The 21,995-nt window shown below is 39.9% G+C and overlaps 1 protein-coding gene and 1 long non-coding RNA gene across 6 annotated transcripts in view; one reads left to right on the top strand and one right to left on the bottom strand.

The window, feature by feature from the left end:
• ntng1a (netrin g1a) overlaps positions 1-14,634 on the bottom strand; it is a 106,805-nt gene extending 92,171 nt beyond the window's left edge. For 2 of the 5 annotated variants that reach the window (XM_064332264.1, XM_064332265.1), the window contains exons 1-2: positions 13,671-14,630; positions 5,413-6,126 (exon numbers count right to left, since the gene is read on the bottom strand). In XM_064332264.1, coding sequence (XP_064188334.1) covers positions 5,413-5,658 — 246 coding nt within the window. In that variant the 5' untranslated portion in view covers positions 5,659-6,126; positions 13,671-14,630. Of the gene's footprint in view, positions 1-5,412; positions 6,127-13,670 lie in introns of all 5 variants that reach the window. The other 3 variants (XM_064332266.1, XM_064332262.1, XM_064332263.1) reach the window with 3 other exon arrangements.
• A 2,500-nt stretch (positions 14,635-17,134) lies between these two features.
• On the top strand, positions 17,135-18,643 carry LOC135254285 (uncharacterized). Its single transcript, XR_010329813.1, has 2 exons — positions 17,135-17,225; positions 18,513-18,643. It is a non-coding gene; the product is annotated as an uncharacterized LOC135254285 (long non-coding RNA).
• The last annotated feature ends 3,352 nt before the right edge of the window (positions 18,644-21,995 follow it).

Genomic DNA, 21,995 nt, shown 5'->3' with positions numbered 1-21,995 from the left:
CTGTTTTGAGGTTCAGATACCTTCCCTGTCCACCTTGGAAAAAAAAGGAAACGTGTGTGACAGATAATGGCTCTTTCCGCTGTTTGATTCTGTCACCCTCATCATCATGCTTGCATTTCCATAAGGACAAAAACGCTGACAAATGTCACGAAGACACCATGGGACATTGACCTGAGAAACTATTTTCTTATCTTATTGTAGCAGGATATACTGAGTGGTGCCCGATCTATGCCCTGACGGATATCTGCTAGACATGCTCTGCAGGTACGCTGGAAATACAACTTCCTGTCAGCGCTCGCGGTGCAGATAAATTTGAGCGCTCAGTTCGTGTCACAGGCCCTGAAATCTACGTGACAGAACACCTGTCCAGCGGGTGGCACTCCGCTAGAGAATATCTAGCACCCCCCTCCCGCAACGGAGGCTGAAGGATTTTGTAATGAGCATGTCCTGTAAATGATCGCCACGATGTCATCGGCGGCCGATCTGCCGCGGCTCCGCAGTCACCTTTCGCTGTTCCGGCGGAGCGAGGCGGCCGGTGGCGGCGGCCTCTCTGGCGCTACGCGGCCTGGCAGCTCCCGTGTCAGCACAGATGCTGAGGTGCGCGGCCACGCATGGCCGGGCAGGGACACGCCATTAAAATTAAAATGTGGAAATTTCCTGTCACCTTGTTAATGGGTTCCTCTAGCGCCTGGCAGAGCAGATGGACAAGAGAGCCTGGGCTCAAGATGGAGGTTTTGTATTTAAAAAAACCCAGACTATTCCCTTGTACTCATGCAAGCTTTATTGCTAAGCACTCAAACACAGACAGCACCGCCTCTGATCAGCATGACTATCTTTGACAGCCGGGTTTATTTATGGACTATCGCTAAGTGTACCCCTTGCTTAATTTTTTTTTAAATTTTGCGTGAAATACATCAAGCAACTGATTGCTGGAAATATGCCAGACACTGATATATTGACGTCTCAAGTGCACTGTAGGACATTACGTTTGATAACGACGTGTAAAATCTTATTGAATGTGACATTCCAGTGTAAACAGAATTTCCTTCTGTGCTGGTTGTTGACATAAAGCATTTATGTGGCCCACATAAATTCATTAAATTCAAGTCTTCTTGAAAAGAGAATCATAGCTATGTCTTCTTAGGTTCTCTTAATGGTGGTTTGTAGCTTTATTTTCATTCAATTTTTTCATATTTCTTTTCCTAACTTAACGTTTGCCAGAATTTTTTAAATGAAGAACAGCTGATGAGACAACTGAAACAGTGACCACAAGAGAAAGTATGAGATTGGTATAGAGCATACATTACTACATTCTGAACGTCTACTGAATACATAATTGCCTTTCAATATAATTAAAATGCAAATATTTCCATGAGTCCACTCTTATTCAGAGAAGTCAGCAGTTTTGAAATGCTGCCTGCTAGCTTATTTTGTGAATTTACACATGAATACAGTATGAATAAACTATTTGATTAAAATGAAATGTCACCATTTGTTTGTCTGAAACAACACTATCTTAAAAAAGAAACTTCACTTTATTCCTGAATTTAAATGCGTATTTAAATGTGAAACAAGCCGTATTGTTGCTGAAAGCAGTCTAATTTCACTCAAATGTCAACTTGCAACCACCTGAGGAATATCCGTTCTTAGAGGATGGTGTGATGAGCTGAAATATTCTCTGCCAGTCAGAGAGCAGTATAATACCAGGAGATGGCATTATGAAAGGTCAAAATGGAATATCAAAATATGAAAAAGCAGAAGAACAATGAGTCTTATTAGTTGTGTTATTTGCAAAAACTGTCTTAAACAGATTCAAACATTGTCCTGTGAAGCCATCAAGGCTCTATCATGAAACCCGTAAATTTCAGTTTCCTTCCACAATGTGTATTTCTGAGAAGACCCCAAAGCTCCAAGCACATTTTCTTATTTAATATAGTCATTTTATCCTCTGATTCTTCATTTAACGTGGTTAAATAAATGAAATGAGGGGAAAAAATTAAAATGGCACTGCACACGAAGGGGAGGCATAGCATGTCCTCACATGGCAAGAGGAACCTTTAATTAAGACAATGTTGCATTAGTGATCAGCCGAGTCTCTGCGGAATGCGTTTAATGACTGTCTCATAATATTATGCCAGTGCCGGGTGCACGGAGGACTTTTTAATAATCTCTTTGTTTCCTAATTTAGTTTTGATTGGCTATGAAATCCATAGCAGCACTCAAGGGCTCGCATTTCGCCCGTCATCAGCACTTCTTGGCCATAAACCGTACAGTCGCACAAACAAGCGCTTCCGTCCGGGGGCTCTTTTTCAGGTCCTCTGTTCAACCTCCCTCTGGCTGTTGGCTGTGGCCTGGATATAACTGCAGATAATTTCACAGGAGCCCCCCCGCCTCTGCCTGAACGTGTCGCCTGCAGACCACAATACCTAGGCCTGCTCAGGCCTCATTCCAAGGGTGGTGGGGGGGGGGGGGTCTCTACTGGGATATGACATACATCAGGGTTCTTTCTGGAAACCACCAGCCTGAATTGAACGCGTCACGCTTTCGCAGACAGCAAATTTCTACGATAAATAAACAAAAACAATTTTTAACCGAGAGATAGTAATAGACATCTGTTGTTTCCAGCATTTGTTCAAGTCTATTGGATTATACACACTTAATTTCTGTAAATCTATCTTGTTTTGAATTTTGTGTAATCTTAGATTATATCAGGGGCCCATCACAAAGAAAATGTACAAAAACGAATCACGATGATTACATGGGCAATGTATGAACTACACAATGCTACACAATGTCTCAGCGATTCATAGCGCACCTGAAAACCTAGAGTACACTTTGACCCGTCTGAAGGCCTGGAACCCCCACAGTGAGACGTAACTGGCATTTCTAGGGGCCCCTCGCAGCATAATTACTTAACAATGGTAGCAACTGAGAAAAGATGACTAATAAACTGGGAGGTGAATCCTGCCTCATTCAGGAAAACAGCAGAGCTACACGGCTCCTCTTAGCGCAGCAGCTATCCACGGCCCAGGAGAACTCAATGCCTGCCTGGATGGATTGTGCTGCACATTTGAGTCATGCGCCCAGGCAGCGAAGCTGAAACAGGGATCATGCATTTATAAGGTTTACACTTGACCTGAGATAAGCCTACCTGCCCGTCTGCAGGCAGCGACGCCTGATACCGCCTTAACCGCAGGAAGCAATCAGAGGCAGCAGAAAGAGCCATATGCCCTAAGGGTCAATGGACAGAAATCAATTTAACCAGATTGAATTCTCAGACAGGGCATGGTGTAAGGACTTGGTAATTGCCTGCATAAATAACTGCGGTACTTATGATAAAAATGTTATTGACATAATCGTGATATTGGTATTGTTTTAGTTGCCATTTCACAGCTAATTGCTCAAAAATTGATCTCTTCTGCTGAGAACTTGGATGCAAAACAGAATAAAAATCAATCGATAGCGAAGAGCATGTTTTTTTCTTTCTTGCTTCTTTAATATGAAAAATATTCATTAACAGCTAAAAGAAAAATCACATTTATACGGTAGTAACTTGGGATCACTGACAGACCTGATTGAATTAAAAGTGTATATGTCTGTCAAATAACAGTATTTATGCTATAAGTTATTTTGACTAAAGAGCTTCTGGTCAGGGTGGGGAAGTCACATTCTCATTTCCTCAGTCTCTTCAAAGAGTCAAAATGCAACTAACTCAATTGCTGCGCTTGTTGATAAAGGCTAAAGGTCCTTTGAGTGCACTTTGTTTGTCTGGAAAGCATTTCTACTGAATGTAAAATTATTGAACAACTGCCTAGGAGATTATTGATGGATGACTGAAGCCCCTTTTCACGCTTCGGCCGAGAGCAAAAATCACTCAGTTATGGGTGGCTTTCCCCCCCCCTCCATCCAATAAAGACACCAGCTTCAGTTCACATTAGCCGATATGATGTTCACTGTCCCTGGAGACCAGGAGGCAGAATGCAAGTGTGACGCTGACCCTCAGAAATACCAGTTCAACCTTTTCTAACCTTGAAAACCTATCACAGGCAGTCAGCGATTTCAAAAGTGCTCCTGAGATGCGAGTCTGAATAATGTATCCTATGAATAAAACACATTAGCTACAAACATATTGAATAATTCACTTTTCAAAGCCCCTGTACATGAGATATTAGGTCTTCCATCACTCCCCATATTTTTATCCTTGCGTCTCCCTCTGCCAATGGTTGCTGTCTTTTTCATTTCTCAAGTAGTAGTTACAGCACTTCTTAGAACCTCCTTTATTTTTCTGAAAAGGTTTTGAAATTTTTAAAAGCACGTTTGTTACTGATAAAATGTTTGACAGAACAGTACAGATACCCAAGACGTATTCAGCTTTCATGTCTATGTGTCACTTAATATAGACAACCAACTGCGGCTTTGAAGCTACAAAGTCTAAACATGGAGGAGCTACAGTACTTAGTGCTTTACCAATTTGACCTCCTTTTCAAAAACGAGCTGCATTTACCTCAGACTAATCTTGACTTCAAGTGGTTTTCTATACTTGTACTCACTGCCACTGTTCTGGTGTAAGTGGCCTTGTTCAACAGACAGGAATACCCGTAAATGAGCAAATGCATATTTTATATGATTCAAATCATGGCCATTACAAAAACAAAGATATAATTCCATCATTGTAAAAAAATGGAATTAATTAAAACGTTATGGCTCTGTCTTGGCTGAAATGCTTCATAATATTCTCCTGTTATGTGATTTAGTTTATTATGCTTTAACCTCTTCCTGTACACAAACATATAAGTATGGTGTAATGGAGTGATCCATCCATTATCTATACCAGCTTATCTTGGGGAGGGTCATGGGCGGGTGCTGGAGCCTATCGCAGTGTGCATTGGGCGAGGCAGGAATGCACCCTGGACAGGCCGCCAATGTATTGTAGGGCACACACACCATTGTAATGGAGTGATGCATAGACTTTAACTAATAAACAAAAAAATCTTTTATGTTTGTCTTGTCAATACAAAACTAGAAAATAATTCACTTTTAAAAGTCCTCTAGCTCATGCAATTCACAAACAAGTTAATTTTTCCCTTTCTTGAGTGCATATAAATAAAAAAATACATCCCATATTTGAAAAATATAAATAGTGGTGTGAGACTAACTAGCAACGTTTCTGTATTAATGTTTTGCAGAGGGGAAATGTGTGTGTATGTGTGTTTGTGCAAATTTATGTGTGCGTGTGTAAAGAGAGATTTTGAGCGATGTTACTATGCCCAGACAACAATATTGCATTAGTATTTAAGCAATAGTGAAATCTTTGAACTTTAAAGGTCATGTAGAGTGAAAAAAGCCGCATGTCATAAATCAAACAGAAGTGCCAAATAAGCCCATCCATATCTGAGAGCATTCTAGACTCACCAAGGCGCAGTATGTCTCAGGCGGGTCTCCACATGTGATGTTGGGAGGGTCGAGTGTCACTTTCAGGTACTTGGTCATGTCGGCTGCCTCTGGCTGGCAGGCCATGTAATCCCAGGTCAGGCCTTCCTCGGTGTAGACCTGCGACTTGCAGACGTCGTAGTGTCCCCAGGCTGCGGGGTAATTCTGCATGGCGTGGCACAGGCCGGCCCACACGGCCTGCAGTGTCAACAGCACGGGCAGACGCATCGCTGCTTCCTTTGTGAGCCCTCTCTAAATTCCTCTCTAGAATACTTTACCCCGCTCCCCAAATGAAAGTGAGAGAGAGTGGCCGGGGCAATCTTATAAAATAATCCAACTTCTGTTGAGTGGAGAGCTTTGGAACCGTGCCGGCATGCCAGCTTTGTGTTAGCTGCTTTTGGGGGGTGGGGGTGGGGGAGGCTGCTAGCTCTGCCTAAATCTGCACTAAGTCTCGTCTCCCCAAGTTCTGTGGTTAGATCCGGTGTCTCAGCTGACAGGTCAGTGGGGTGGAACAGGGGGGGAGGGGGGGGTCCCCGGCTGTTGAGGTGATAACGAGAGAGGGGAAAGGAGAGCACGAGGTCATTAAATGCCGTCCGTGACACTCAGGTGATTCGCTTGCTTGGCCCGGGGCGATGAGTGACAGCCGTCTCAGGTTTGCTTCCTGTCAGTCATCGCTTTGCACCTCGCACCCGTGCTCTGTAAGAAACAATTAGAGGAGATGAATATGTTGCAGGGGTATAATGACAACGTACATTTTGACAGTGAGTGAGAATTAGAAGATGCAAGGTGATGAGGGAAGGATGTGCAAGGTAGCGCTGTGCAGATGTCTTCTGTACATCACAAAGAAATACAACATATCCAAGTACCACCACAGATTTGGGGTATACATCCCTGACACCGTTTATGCCTTTCGATATTTATACCTCAGCCAATACACAACTTCCTCAATATTCCCAGCTATACAACAAGCTCCAATACAGCAATTCAAATGTAAACACTAAATTGTAATTGCAATAGAAAAATGCCAGTTTTGCTAAATGTGTCTTAATGTATTTCTGAGTCACCAGACAGAAATTCAGAGCATTTCCGAGGCAATTACAATCAGGCATTATGTCTCATTTGTCTTTCAAATGTGACATTCCACAGAGGTTGTGACACACTGTGGTCATCAATGATCCTACTGTCATTTTGAAAAGGCCAAAGTCTCAACATAGCCCTTCAATCCGGCCACATAAATCCCCAAATTCCACACATGCACACATGCACGCACTGTATGCATATATACAGACACACACACAGCTGACTGACCACCCTATCCCTTATATTCACTACCTACTTTATTTCCCAAGGTCATCGCTAAAGACAAAGAGGGTCTAAGTAGGGTAGCACAATATGGAAACTTTTTCAATAAACCATATTAGTCTGACCATACTGGCTGGCACTAACAGCAGTGCCAATACTGCTGTGTATTACATTATAGCATAAATGCTAACTGCAACCAAGTTTACACATTACCAGAAGATGTACATGAACACAGACATCAGCTAAGAAAATTGTTACATATTTCATTTGCAAACCAAAATTATTTAAACTTGCTTACTGTTTTATTAAACAGACAGCATGAGTCTAGAGAGCTAATGAATCTGTGTATCACTTTGCTTGTGAGTTTGGCTGGAAAAATAAAAAGAGGTTCAGATGAATCTGCTCAGCCTACTTTGTGAGCACAGCATTTTATGAAATTGACACCATCAGCGGCACACCAATGTCTTGCCTCTCTGAAGCATGTAGGTCATGCCACCACATCAGCCATAATCTTAGTTCATCAGCTAGTATCATTTTAAGATGTTATTTACCGATACAGTACATATACAACCCCAATATTATCATGTTTCCCCAGGTCTAAGCTGATCTTCCTGACTGAATAAAGGTTACAAACCAAAAATGAGTGTACAGAAGTTAGGCAAGAGGAAATTGGGAAATAGCTTCTTTCCACAGATTTTGAGGTGGCTCAGTGCTACCTACAGGTTTTCTATTGCAGACAAAGTGCAAATGTAAGAGTGATTCTATACAGCATTCAAGACCATGAAATGTGTTCATGGGAACTGCTGTCCTAAATTTCATTATACAGAATCATAATAAGGGGACTGATACGGGCCTGAGTTCGATCACAGCTTCCAATTATACTTAGCAGCTACATACTGAGTGAGGTTCTATGAGAGCAAGATAATCAGTTTCTTTATTTTGCCTTAATACGGACTGCACAGACCTCACAACCCACTATGGTCACACACAAAATATTCAATTAACACCGTGATTATGACTTTCAATTGTCTCGGTTGAAGCTCCACCTTCAAATGATTCAAATGGGGGAAATGTGATGGTCTTTCTTATTCTCCATTATCACTGGGCTGAATTCATGGCACTGAAATCCATTAGACACTCGTCTGTTCACCTCTGACACTGTAGCTGTTCTCCAATAAATGCTGGCAGATCTTGCTTTCATTTGACCCCGTCACACGGCAGAAAGCACCACTGTGAATTTTTTAACAAATCAAAACAGGGAATGCTTGTCACGGAGGCTGCTTTGATTTTGGCCAATTTAAATTCTATGGATGTTTGTGAATGTTTGGAGCCCCGTGGAATATATTTTAGGAGATATTATTGCACAGTTTGAATGCCCACGCACTTCAGCCTGGTTTAAGTCCAGGGATACCCAAAATGCTGTGTGTGATAAATGCACTCAGTATTTAGAGGGGGTGACTATGATTTCAGGTGCTTTTATAATAATCATTACATTTTATTTGTATCTCTTTATTTTATGCAATTGCACAGCAGTTATGTCCCTCACACTGTCGTTTTATCTTCTTGTCTGTTCTGATCCTAGAGAAATAGAGACTCCTGTGTAAAAACAGTAAAATGTAAAATTCCCTGAGAGGGACCACACTCTTATAAAACTGCTTATAAAATATGCTTGCACTCACACACGCACACACACACACATACATACTCGCATGCTTGCGCGCATGCATGCTCGCTCGCTCTCTCGGTCTCTTGCTCACGCACTCACAAACACAGCAAAAACACCAAAAGAAACACCATTCTGAAAATACATCCACAATTGACCAATGAACAATGCAGCTTCCACAAGTACTGTTTTATCTGTTCGCTTCTACTTACTTGGGTCTTAGTAAATTGAGATCTACAGTTTATCTAAAACACGATTATATAATCAATAGCAGATGGCTTTTGAGGCAAACCCTCTCTGTGCTTCCAGGTGTCCAGAGGCAGTTTCATTCTACTGCCGGGAGCAAAAAAGAAACAATGTAAAGTTTTTAATTTTTTATGGCAGCCCTGCTACCAGAGGGATAATTGCTGATGACTCACCAAACACTCCTGCAGATACAATGCTTCTGTACATTTCCGTTCTGGTTAATCAGTCAGGGAAGTCAATAGGACTGCTGACCTGGCACACCTACTCCTAAGTGATCAATTAGTCTCCAAAACTCATTGGAGGTTTGTCTGCTCAACGCTGTCAGCTGCATTGTACTGCACAAGCAATTTTGCCTTTTAAAACCACCACAGCAGTTGAAAAGAAAATAATAAAGCCTTTGTCCAATTCGAAAAGGAAAGATTAAAGACAGTTTAAAGTTTAATACCATTGACTAAGTTGAATGGGGGTAATTGTACAGATTAAAAATTACAAGAGACAGAAAAAAGAAAAAGAAAAAAACAATGTGTCTGCTGTAATTGGTCTCACTCACATTTGAACATATTATTCAGTAGGTAATGGCATGTACCCCTTGGAAATAATATAGGAGGTGAGCAAAAACACAGCTTTTTAACTGAAATTCTGCTGCTGTTTATGGGAAACACGTCAGCAGCGCATATTTTATTAACCTTGACCTTCCCTTCTTGTAACCTCAGGTTTCCTACTATGGAAGAAGGACCAGAAATAAATTCAGATATGCCATAACGTCCATATTCTTTTTCAAGTATATTATTATTTTTCCATATTATTTTTTTTCCTTCTCTTCTTCTCTTGGTGTGGGTTACACGTTTAACCTTACGGGAGAGTGCTCATGAATACACCCAGGGCACAAAAAGGATATTTTTATCAATCTGAAAGTATAATTCCATTCTATTAAAATCCATCACATCCATCAAAATGACCATTATCAGCAGTTATGGATGGAGACCTTGATTGGATCCACCATGCTGAATAAGGAGAGACAGAGAGGAAGGGAGGGGATCCTCTCCATTAAATGCCGGCACGTCGATGGAGAGGAGACGTTCCAGGCAGAGGGAAGCCAATTACGGAGAAGAATTCTTGGCATAGAACCAGTTGTGATTAATAGTCTCCCATTACATTACAGACATAATATTAATGCGTAGAAAAACGTCAGAGCTTGCCAGGGACTAGGACTGGTTGAGCGAGGGAGAGATAAGTCTAATGAGAGTACACTGATTCCAGGGTAGATAAGGGCCAGGGCATATTAAAGATCACAGGCGCTGGGTCATTATCACTTTTACAATTTAGACACAAGTCCTTCCTCTCATTAGCCTGCTCTCGGATTTTGGTGTCACAGCTAGAGGAATGGAGCGTGTCTCACATTACAAGCGAGACCTGCGCTATTTAGGATTGGATGCTTCCTCAGCCATAACAAGGGTCATTTGTACTGGTTTGCACAGCACAGATGAGGAAATTCAGAACTCCAAAGCCACTCTGAACACCATAAGGCTGAAGCTGATAAGCATCACTAAAGGTCGATCCAACATGATCATTTGGAAGAGGCTTGTAAAGATGGAGGCACTAGAGTCTCTGCTAGAGAATGGGCTCCACTTTGTTGTATCACAGAATTGAATTGAACATATATTTATTTTACTCTGGCACAGGTTTTAATATTAATGCTTTATGCAAATGATTCAGCAAAAGATCTCGGTACATTGTGTACTTTCTTCCCACTGACCCAGACAACACAGATTGGGAGTGTATTTTTGGGTTAGGATTCCACCAATGAGATAACATGGGAGCACATCTTATATTAAAAGCCATAAATGTTTCACAGAATCTATATGACCTGGAAGAACACACTGCAGGACACGATTTTTTTCCCCCTCCCTTAAGTTCTAAAACACCCCCTTGCGTCCACTTCAATTTCTTCCCCCGGGTCACTGGAGCATGGCAGAGTGTTTAAAACTCCACAGACAGACATGCCTGGCTGCCGTTGGTTAGTGTCACTGGTGTAGCTTCTGGGAAGCGTTGTGTTTACATAGCCTGCTTACTTTATCCTCTCTATCTCTGTCTCTTCTATCTTCTCACCCCTCTCCACGTTTGTCTTCCTTTTCTTCATCCTCTTCTACGCCCCACTCCTCTTTCTCTATTGCTCACACTGTTTTGCTCTGCATTTTTCTCCCCTCTCTGTCTCACCCCACCCTTTGACCCGCTCTGTCCCCTTCTGCCTCTCTCTTTCTATTTTTACAAAACCAGTGTTTATGAAAATGATGCGCATAAAATGTAAGTTTTGCGAACAATTGCTCATGCACAGAGTTCACAGGGAATCTTGGCCATAGAATCATAATTGACAGTAGCCCCAAATAAGCATTTCGTAAATGTCCTTCCTCCCATGACCAGGAAAAGCACAGGAAACATTTCTCTGATACTGGATAATATAACGTCGTGCGGCTGTAATAGGACTCATTTCGATGTATATGCCACCATATTAAAGACTGCATTCGGCCATTCTTCTTTTTGTAATGGTTGATGGAGACAGCTGTAGCGGTAACAACAGTTTCAGTGATGTGTCCTGGCAGTGAGCGGTAAAATCAAAGCAGAGGCTCATTTCTGTCCCCCGAACACCTCAGAACGTGGCAGGCCCTTCTTGACACAATCTGACTGCGAGAGCCTGACAAGCCCTGATCCTCTGAATAAAGCATTCCCTTCAGTGCGGCTGCCAAGGCACGCCTGACTCAGCCCACAGCTGCGCTCAGGCTCTCCCCTCGCACGGTTTGGAGGCTGCCACATGCAGTTTATGTGCGAGGGACCGGCCCTTTTGACAGGGTGACTCTTGTGGTACTGTTTCTGGCGGCTCCATTGCTCATGAGAGGGCGCATGTGGCTGCGGCCGTGTGTGTGTGTGTGCGTGTGCGTGTGCGTGTATGGGGGGTTGGGCTCTTCCGTTCATACAAAAAAAAACCTGCCTCCGAACAGAGGCGATGGGGGGAAAGCTCCTTCCCTTCCCCTTCTTTTCTCTCTAAGGTACTGTCTCTGCCACCAACCAGACACTTCCCCTTGACATCAGAAAACTGTATACATTATTTAAATCGCTTTTCCTAAAAGGCTACCATATTATTCAGCTTTCATGGTGACACTGGCTGACTGCTTGAAATGCTCACATCATCCACTAAGTGAAAGCAAACCAAGGTATTGCATTCAGGAAAATACAAAAAGCTTCATCTGAAATAAATGCTTACATTCACAGTAACTAGGATAAGACATTCCCAACTTCACCATGATGTACATATAATATATATATATATATATATATATATATATATATATATATATATATATATATTTTTTTTTTTTTTTTTAAGGATACACCATAAATCTGCTGGTGGTTTCATGAAATAATGGAATGCTCAATCATGTGACCTGGCTTTTGCTAATGTGACATTCTTATCATAGGCCAGTTATTAACTCTTTTTAAAAGGGTGGCCCGTTGACAACGAAGAGTATTATATCCTTCTAATGGTAACTGGTAAAATCAGTTGGTCACTAATCATCATCATAATTATGGCAATTTTTCGAGATGATAAACCATTCATCTAGAACTACAAGAATGAGTTATTATTGGAAAACAAATTATTAATTAATGCAATTCCCAGCTCATTTGCAGCAGGCCTATATAATCATAGACAATACATCCATGCCAAACTATTAGTAACTTTTCAATTAAATTCAATTAAAAATATAATTAAGCAAATCACTTTTTTGTTTTGCTTATTAGCATCGTTATTATTTCAGACTGGATATTTCCCTGAAATACTATTTAATTATTAACAATATAGAAATGGGTATGATGACTACTTTAAAACAATTCAATCACATGCATTTATATGTTGCATGGCAATAATACCTCAACTATTTCCCCGCGGTTTAAGCAGCCCACTAGTTCCTATACATCCATGATACTTTGTAACGCTTAAAACAATGACGAACAAATTTCACAACATCAGTCAGGGCACATCACTGCATCCACAATAGTTCAAATGAAAAAAATAATAATAATACCTTTCGGCCTTTTTCTAAAAAAATAGCACGCAAATTCCTCGTCTTAACTTTTCATATTCAATGAGCATGATTTCATTTATTGCGCCCATGAAAAACTCTAAGATAGATACCTGCATTCAGTGTATATTCAAGGACAAAGTTTCATTCTGAATGTAACCGACCAAAACAACAGGGATGGACGTTATGAATTACCGCAAAATGCTCTCCCTGCGTTGCTATGGTTTGTTCGTCAGAAAAATTGTTAATCTAGTTCAGCCAAACCCCAAACAAAGTAACATTTGAAAAGAAAGACCTCGAAGCATCTCCAATTAACTGTCTATCGGAGCCTGGTGTTGCCTCGTAGTTTGTTGGCCAGAATTGTTACTATATGGTATTCTTCCTGTGCGCAGAGAAAATCTAAATACAATCTATTCCCTAAGTTGTTGTATTCAAAGTAGTAATACTGGTAAATATTTTTCAATTCGTGTTAATATCTTACGAATTCACAACAAATAACAATATAAAATGGGTTGATTACCCCCACCAGAGGGCGCTGTAAAAATCGGCCATATAACGTGCATTTTCTAAATGAAAGCTGCATCCTAAAGAACGAGGAATTAAATAAATTTACGCGTGTACACTCCTAAGAAAATTAGCATATGAATCATTAAACGCACCATAGAATCAATTTGTTTCCCATTTTATAGGTTTTTAAAATATACATGTTTCTATTACGAGCTATTTATTTATTCTACAGTCAAATGAAGTTGATGTCAGTTAGTGTCAAATGGGGAAATCGAGGCAATACTACATAAAACGACAGTTATGAGAAAACTCTCTCATAACACAAAATTACAGTGAATAGTTCTATTGTCGAAATAAATTGTACACCCGCAGGCTGTTACGCGGATGCATTGCAGTAGCCGACAAATAAAAACTGAAACATTTACGGAAATACCTAGGCTACTTACAGTTTTTTTATGATTCCCTCTGTGTTCGCGGTACGATGGTCCAGTCTTTGTGAGTGTTCAACAAGTTCCGAAATGACCACTGAATCCTCTTTAAGATGCGTGAGTTAAATCTCAATGTGATGAGTTCAGGGAAAATGTGATGCAAAAAGTTGATGATGCACGAGTTTAATGAGCTGACTAAATAAACTGATTTAAGCCGTTTCCTAACACACGTCAATCTTCGTTGAATCACGGTGCCACCTTCATATAGCTTGCAATCGGGATCGGGGAGGAGATTTCAACCACTTCAAAATAAATGACTTATCACTGTCCGGGGAGCAGGGTCAGCGCGATGACATGGGAATATAGAATTTCGGCAGTGAGTTCCGTAGCTACAATGTTGTTCAAAAATCCGCTGCTTGCCTCTCCAACATAGCGCCAGTATTGTGTAGTTTTCCCCAAAAGCCTCTTGCAAAACTTTAAATCGTGGCGTGGTTCCCACTTCTCAAGCAATCTTCATTGTGTCACTCCCCATATCCACAAGCAAGAGAATAAACTCCTGATAGCGGAAATGTTTTTCCCCGCGAGTCTTTAAGAACTCGTTTCAGACACTCAGTTGGGACAAGAATCGCGCCAATTAGCCCTTGTGCCTAGAATATCTTCTACAGTTTACTCAGCGCGCTTCCTCCACGCATTCCTCTACTCTGTGCGAGGTGTTAGTGTGCAATGTAGATGTGTTGACAGATACACATTTGGAGAGTCCATTGGATGAAACACACAGCACATAGATTCGTCCAGACCTAATTCTTTAGAGCATCCTCTCTGTTCACACCGCTCTGTTGGCTATCTCAGTGGGACATGAAGTTAGAGGACAAAGGACATAGCAGAGGAAATTAGGGTTTCCGTTGCCAACACCTAACACTGTAAGGAGAGATGTATGGGAGATAAGCAATCTTCTCCAAATGCGAGCTAATATAGGGATTGGAAGCAGTCTTCTGCCACAATACTTGCGCGATCCGCAGGGTCCTAAAGCTAGCATTTACCTGTCCTGTTTTATCAACTATAACGATCTGTTACGCTGTATAAATGTTTTAAAGTAAATAATGTGGATTTTGAATTGACTATGCGCATTATACGCCATATGTTAAAATTAATGCACCTGCACTTTCTTACTCTATAACGACGTTTTGATGATCACGTGTTCCAAATACTATATCCGATAAGCTCACACATAATTTTGGGGAAAATCGAACGTATGTTTCAATTAATGTTTCGCATGCGCCATATCTCGTACAGAACGCAATTGGTTATGGGCGGCTCCTCCACATTCTCCGCGACGTTACGCAGTTAATGGTTTTGCCATAATTAACACCTGTCTTTTCAGATACTCAAAAGAAGCGCACGCGCGTGCTCATGCACTCTCGTACGTACCACGGTGCCTATATAGTACAATGACCACTTAAAAGAAAAATTGCAAATATGGTAATAAGGTCAGTAGCCTAAGGTCTGAGCATCCGACACACAAAAGAGGAAAGTCGAGGAATTCTAACATGACATTTACGCTACCGCTTTATTTGGGTCAGCCCTTTTATTTTGTTTCTGTGAGAAATAAGACACACAGACACTGCTTACATTTAAGGCTTTATTTTTTCGCAATTAGGGCCAACAGTGACATCAGCCGAAACAACTGATTAGTATTGGGAGCCATTTCAGGAGCGACCCCGCACACTGTCACGTTCGGGAGAACCAAGATGGTATTAAAATTCGATCAACCCCTGACAGTAAACCCGGGGTTGACGACTATTCTAGAGCGAAGAGCATTTATCCAGCTCAAGAAAAAAAAATGTCTTAGACGATGTCTTGTCCACATATCTATTTATACTAGAATATGTGCCAGACAAATAGTTACATTGATATCACTCAACAAATAGTCTATTATTGTAGGTCTATATCACTGGCTATTGTAAATACACACATTACATCAGATTTACCCTTTCAATCCATAGATTCCGCGTCAAGAAATGTATAAATGTGCAGTGAGGATCATGGACAACAAAGCACAAGTGCTGGAGACGGGATCTGTTATGTTTAACTAAAATTTAACATATAAATAGGCTGAGCATTCAAACTATGAAAATACTGTACTGTATTTGTTGAAAAAAAACCCCAAAGCATTTAACTATATGAACTGAACTGAAGAAATAAAATAGTGCCCCATAGCTATCACTTCAGAGGGGTCGCCACTGGGAACGTGTCTGTGCGTGCGTGTGTGCGTGCGTGTGTGTCATATATAACGACAACAACGACTATTATTGACTTAAGATGTGTTTTTTGTTTCTCCTATCAAATAAGGTTGCAAATGTGGGCTATATTTCCTGAGTGGGGAGACGATTTTCATGTTCTGAAGGTGAATTACAAAGCATCAGAAACTCCCATCGGAAGAAATCTGGTTTGGCCCTGTCAATCAATATGACTTATTATATAACTCAGACTATTAAATAAGACAAGTGAAGACCAAAGCGACAGGGCAATCCGTTTACGGAGTGTGATAATCAGAACGTGGTTTAAACGGCTAATAAAGGGGTGGAGTAATATTTTTTATGAATATTAAAGGCGTGCTTGATTAAGATACAATATGGGAACAGCACAGATCATATTTGGGCCTATAGGAAAAGTCACTAGTTTGATATGCAGATTCAGCACTTTGCATATGAAAACCAACCAGCCGACTTACCATGCACATTCTAAAATGAATAAATAAATAAATAAATAAATAAATAAATAAATAAATAAATAAATAAATAAATACGGGAAAATCTGCAACCCTGATGTGCATGCTTCCTATCTTACGAATTAGTTCTCAAATAATTAAAACTAACACACACACACAAAACTGACAGCCATCAAAAAGTTTTGAGCAGCTAGTCTGCCTGTGAACATAACCACACCAATCAACGGCTTACTGGACATACCGGTCTGTAGATGGAGAATATATTGGCTCAGTCAGTTTGCAGACATAAAGGACCAAACAAGTAAAAAGCGTCATATTGGCAGTCTAGCTATAATGTAGCAGGGGGGGGGGGGAGGTGGAGTTTCAAATGTGTCAAGAAAGAAAGAAAGAAAGAAAGAGAAAGAAATGGCCCAAATGAAAACAAAATGTCATATCCCGATTCAACTGGCAAACGGTTCCTTTCTGTAGCCTACTTACTGTGCCTAATAATTATTTCTAGACAATATAGGCAATTTTTATACATGTCACTCTTATCTATTAATTTGTATATGATCACGGGTGTTCAATCATATACGCTGCACATAGGTTTTCCCTGAAATATCGCGTCAAAAGTTTGTCTGAAGGCTTACATCACAACAACAACAAAAAGTTTCCCGCACCTATACTTTCCTTTCAAAGCGTCATTCCATCCGACTCAGAAGAAGAATGTGACGAGCTCAAGCACGTGTTGGTTTCGGACTTAAACCTTTGTGGACTGCAGTCAAAAAGATTTGCTCAAGAACGAACAACTCTCCCCACAGCTCTCCAGGAGTGGAAGAATCGAAGACACAAACGCCACTCCAATGGTAAAACAACAAGCCAAACAAATTCAGTGGCAGGGTGATGCAGATAGGCAACCACTTTAATTTCGGTTTTATACTCTTATACACTAAGAAAGCGCAAATTTAGTCCCTCATCTAGGTCGGTGAAATGCATGCATTTTAAAACGCAATACCGTAAATTCACCAGTATGCATAAAGATAGATTGTATCTGATATACTACACCAAATGGTCGTATTTTTTTAGGTTTGTGTGCATACAGTTCTCTCATTAAAAGTTACACACATTTGCACAGCCTAGCTTAACGTGACTGTCGGAGGGTTAGTAAAGACAAATATATTGTAGCGTCATGAGAACACTGTTCACCGCATGTGTTGGTTAAAATGATCAGGTCCGGAAATGTGATATATTCATCGTTTTACCCGAGAGCGCTCCTTGATAGTTAGCGTGCTTAAACAAGAGTGATTCAATCCAGGAATGTAATAATTGTTTAAAGCATGTGTCTTATGATTATAAAAAATGCAATGCTACGGGACCACATTTTAGCCGTCTCTAGCAGAGAAACACTACTCGGACACTTTACGCAGGCACCAGCACATTTACGCAAACTCCTTAGTACAACTTTGTACTAGCCTATATTTAGCCTCTACGGGAATTGAAAATGTAGGAAAACGTAGCAAAATCAGTGTTATGTTACATATTTTGTTGTAAAAATAAATAGGACACCCCTTATTACCTTATAGGGTAAACCCCCTGTGTTTGCTTCACAAGGTTGCGCCCCCCCCCCCTCCTCTCTCTCTCTCTCTCTCTCTCTCTCTCATATACCGAATTTTATAACACGTATCAAACTTCGGTAAAATAAATTATTGGATGGTTTACTCAATAATTAGTTAGCGTTATTGTTATATATTTTGTATTAAAAAAGAATAGAAATAAGAACAATAAAAACGAAATCAAGATGAAAGCCAGTCATTGGAACTAACGTGCAGTTTTACTATATATATATATATATATATATATCGTACACGCGCGCGCACACACACACACACACACACACACACACACACACACACATATATATATATATATATATACATATATATATATATATACGCACACAATATCAAACAAACAAAAAAACGAAAGAAAAAAAACGAAACACAACCTGATTATGAGAGGGATGCAGTGTTCAGATCATAATGCAGGCCTAGCTGGTTGTGTTGTACACTGATAACTATTTATTTCTTCAGTTTTTGCTTTAGTTTCATTTCAGGTACATGGCAGCTCCCCATGTTTTTTTTTTTTCTTTTCAGCTGACAGAGCAGAATGCCCCTACAGACCATCGATACAGCGATTTAAATAGTTCAACAACCGACGAAACTATTAACTGTACTTAACCAAACAGCCCAGCATAAGCGACTGTGTTTCTTGCTTGATGTCAGGATACCCCAATATTTCCTTATGCCACCTCGAACAGTACGTCGGCGCAGGCTTGTTTGTCTGTGTATGTGTAGGTGTGTGTGTGCACGCGCACGCCTGCCTGAATGCGGTTGTATGTGTCTATATTATGTGCCTATATTTATGATGCTGATTAACACTCATTCCTTACAATTCTACCTGCCAGTTCACAGTTTAGAACAAACAAGTGTTGTAGGTTAGCATACATTATTTAGCGAGTTGTTTATGTTTTTTCTAGACATACATCATCACAGACTGTCCTGCATTTACCTCAGTGGAGAATACTTAATGTGGCGTAAAAAGCACAATGCAACCCAGTAGCAAATGCTTACACATGAGTTTGCCTGTCAAATGTACAGTATAGAGACCATGTCGGTGCTTTAATTGCAAAACCCTAAATGGAATACTTATATTCTAGTGCTGAAAATGTCCACAAACTAAATGCTATCGGTGGCTCAGTTTCAAACAGATCACACAGTAGTTAGCTACATTATGCCTCACACCATCCATAGCATTGTCTAGCTTTGTAGAATACATATACAACAGCCTTCTTGTTGGCTACAGCGTGTGAACTATGGCAAGTTGAAATGGGCAATAGGTGATAATTAGCGTTATATATATATATATATATATATAATTAAAAATTGTAAAATAAATAAATAAATAATAATAAAAAAATAATCATAATAATAATAAATCACTTCTGATTACACAGGATGGCACTTCATGTGTGGCTCAACAGATACAGTACTTGCAGGCTCTCTATCAGCCAGTGGGGGTCGCTGATGCGTGACAAGACGCTGTCATCCAGGCAGACTGAAACCGTCCTGTCCCTGAGCAACGCTATAGAAAATTGTGATTCACCGTACCGAGCTGCTGACAGTCCACCCTGGCATAGATCAGATTCAGTTCCACACTGGGGCCCATCCATGTGTCTGAACACTGCCTCAACAAGATGAGCCACCCAGCAGCACATATTCCATCCAGATATCATGAAAAATAATAGAATGGCACACATCAGGCAGGACAATCATATATGAATAGAATTATTTCATTATTATCATTATTATTATTCAAATATGCTTCAATATTTAAAATGTAGCCTTCTCAATTGCAAATAACTGTGAATACACCATCGTTGTTACATAAAAATGATGATAGAAGGCATGTTGGCTCGTTAAAAGTTAAGCTGCTACATAACACCACCGTACGCTACATAGCAGTTTGTGTATTAACTTTAAAATTGGGCAATCTCTTTAAAACCCCAAAATACCTGAAATAAGATCACTGTAGGTGGTTTAGTTTCATTTTAGGATTGGTTTAGTGTGGTTTATGATTAAAGACTGAAAAAAAAAAATCTAAATTACTGTGCACAGACTTAAACTGGGTGCATAAATGCCAAAGCAGTAATGAATCAAAGAAGAATAAAAAAAAGGCTCTGCATACAAAAAGATGCCTGAAACACGCTTGAAGCATTAAGTCAAACGACTAAGACAAACGTTTCAGCATTAGCTTTCTTGAGTGTAAATGATGATTAAAGATTGCAATAACAAATAAATGCTATATTTAATATTTCCAGTCAAATATTTAAATGTTTTGGGAAATCTAAAATTGTCTAAAGTTATCATTTAAATTGTTATCATTTATAATTTGCATGGTAAAGGACTATCACTGCAATCTAAAACAAATATGCCCTTTTCCTATGAGCACATCTTACATCATAAAACTAAGAAAGAATATTCTTCTAAAATATATTTTTGATACTGTATGCAGAAGCGCACTCTGACACAAAAGTAGTTTATTGGATTGAAAATAACTGATAAACAAAAATATATAGTATACACACAATTTCTCTTACTTAAAGAGGAACAATAAAGATATCTTTACCTTTCTACATATTAGTGACAGAGCGTCAACATACTGTAAGTATATAAGTCTGCCAGACAGTTTCCCTATTCAACATTTCACAAAACCTTTTTTTTTTCAGTATAAAAGAAGTCAAATGGGTGATGACAACGGGTTATTTTGGCCAGTACCCAGTGGGATTAAAGACGGTCTCTGCAGAATTTAGGGATGAGACTGAGTTTCCTGACAAGGCCTATATTTTTATTACGATGGCTAATCTCAACCTCAGTGGGAGCATGTAAAAAACAATGCTTCCATTTCAGTTTATGAGGATGCAGGTATGCAATTGGGTCTTTCTTTTATGTTATATTACTTCTTGCTTCCCATGCACATAATGCTGCTGCTTGACCAGTTCAATCAGATATTGAGAACAGTTGTATTTTTTTTTCTCAAAATAAAAACAACAAATTTCACTCTACTGTTCCCATACTTTTGGAGGGAACGGTGTGCATTGTAATTAAAAGGCAATCTAAGGCAATCTGAGCTCAATGACAATATTATAACATACAAGTGTGTACATATTATTTCTGTTATGAAACAGATGGCATTTTCTGATACTGTGCCATGCACCATTTTAACCTTGTCTATAAAACATTTTTCTCATGAAGCCTCCGTCTCCTCTAATAAAGTACTTATAAAACAGTAAATTAATGAAAATGATTAAATATGATTGAATCCCTCAAATGAAAAATCCATCTTCTAATAACCTGTAAGCAATTTCCAGTATAGAAATTTCCAAAACTATTACTAGTACTACTATTGCTAGTACTCTACAGTACTGGCAATGTGATGTACTGTAACCATAAGGGAACTTGACTTAACCATAACGTTTCAGGTTTGAATCCAAGAAATAGCCAGGCTGTCGTACCCTTGAGAAATGCATATCACCTGTATTGTAAATACTCAGCCATTTTAATGGGTAATATATGAAATGTAAGCCATGTCAGTAACCCTGTATTGAGGCATCTGGTAACCAGATCAATAGTGTAATGTAATGCACCACACACGCTCCGAGACTCCAATTCACTACCTCCTCCATTGACTGAAAAGCTTCCGCACCATTGCTGCTTACTATTTTGCACTCAGCAAAGCCATGCATCTAAAAATCTATGAAGAAGTTCAATAACTGGCACTGCAGTTGACATGGGCCGGCAGTCACGTGGGAATGCCGTCTGTTATTAGTCATCTACAACATTCTTTGTTTACTGTAATATGCCTATTGAGCATTGCAGAGATGATGCCGACTGCTGTTTTTGCACTGAACTGTCTCAAAGACTCAATACAAAGGGCATTCAGACATTTTAGGTCAATTCACTGCATGTTGCTACCATCTGGCAACAAATCACAAATGCATTCTGCAGGTGAGGAAAAAACATCCTTGCCCAGAATTTATTATCATCTGTGCCCCCACAAGCTCCTCATGCCAATCTGTG

Source organism: Anguilla rostrata, chromosome 4 (assembly GCF_018555375.3).
Source record: "Anguilla rostrata isolate EN2019 chromosome 4, ASM1855537v3, whole genome shotgun sequence".
NCBI lineage: Eukaryota > Metazoa > Chordata > Actinopteri > Anguilliformes > Anguillidae > Anguilla > Anguilla rostrata.
The sequence above is the reverse complement of the archived record's forward strand: the minus strand, read 5'-3'. Positions and strand labels throughout refer to the sequence as shown.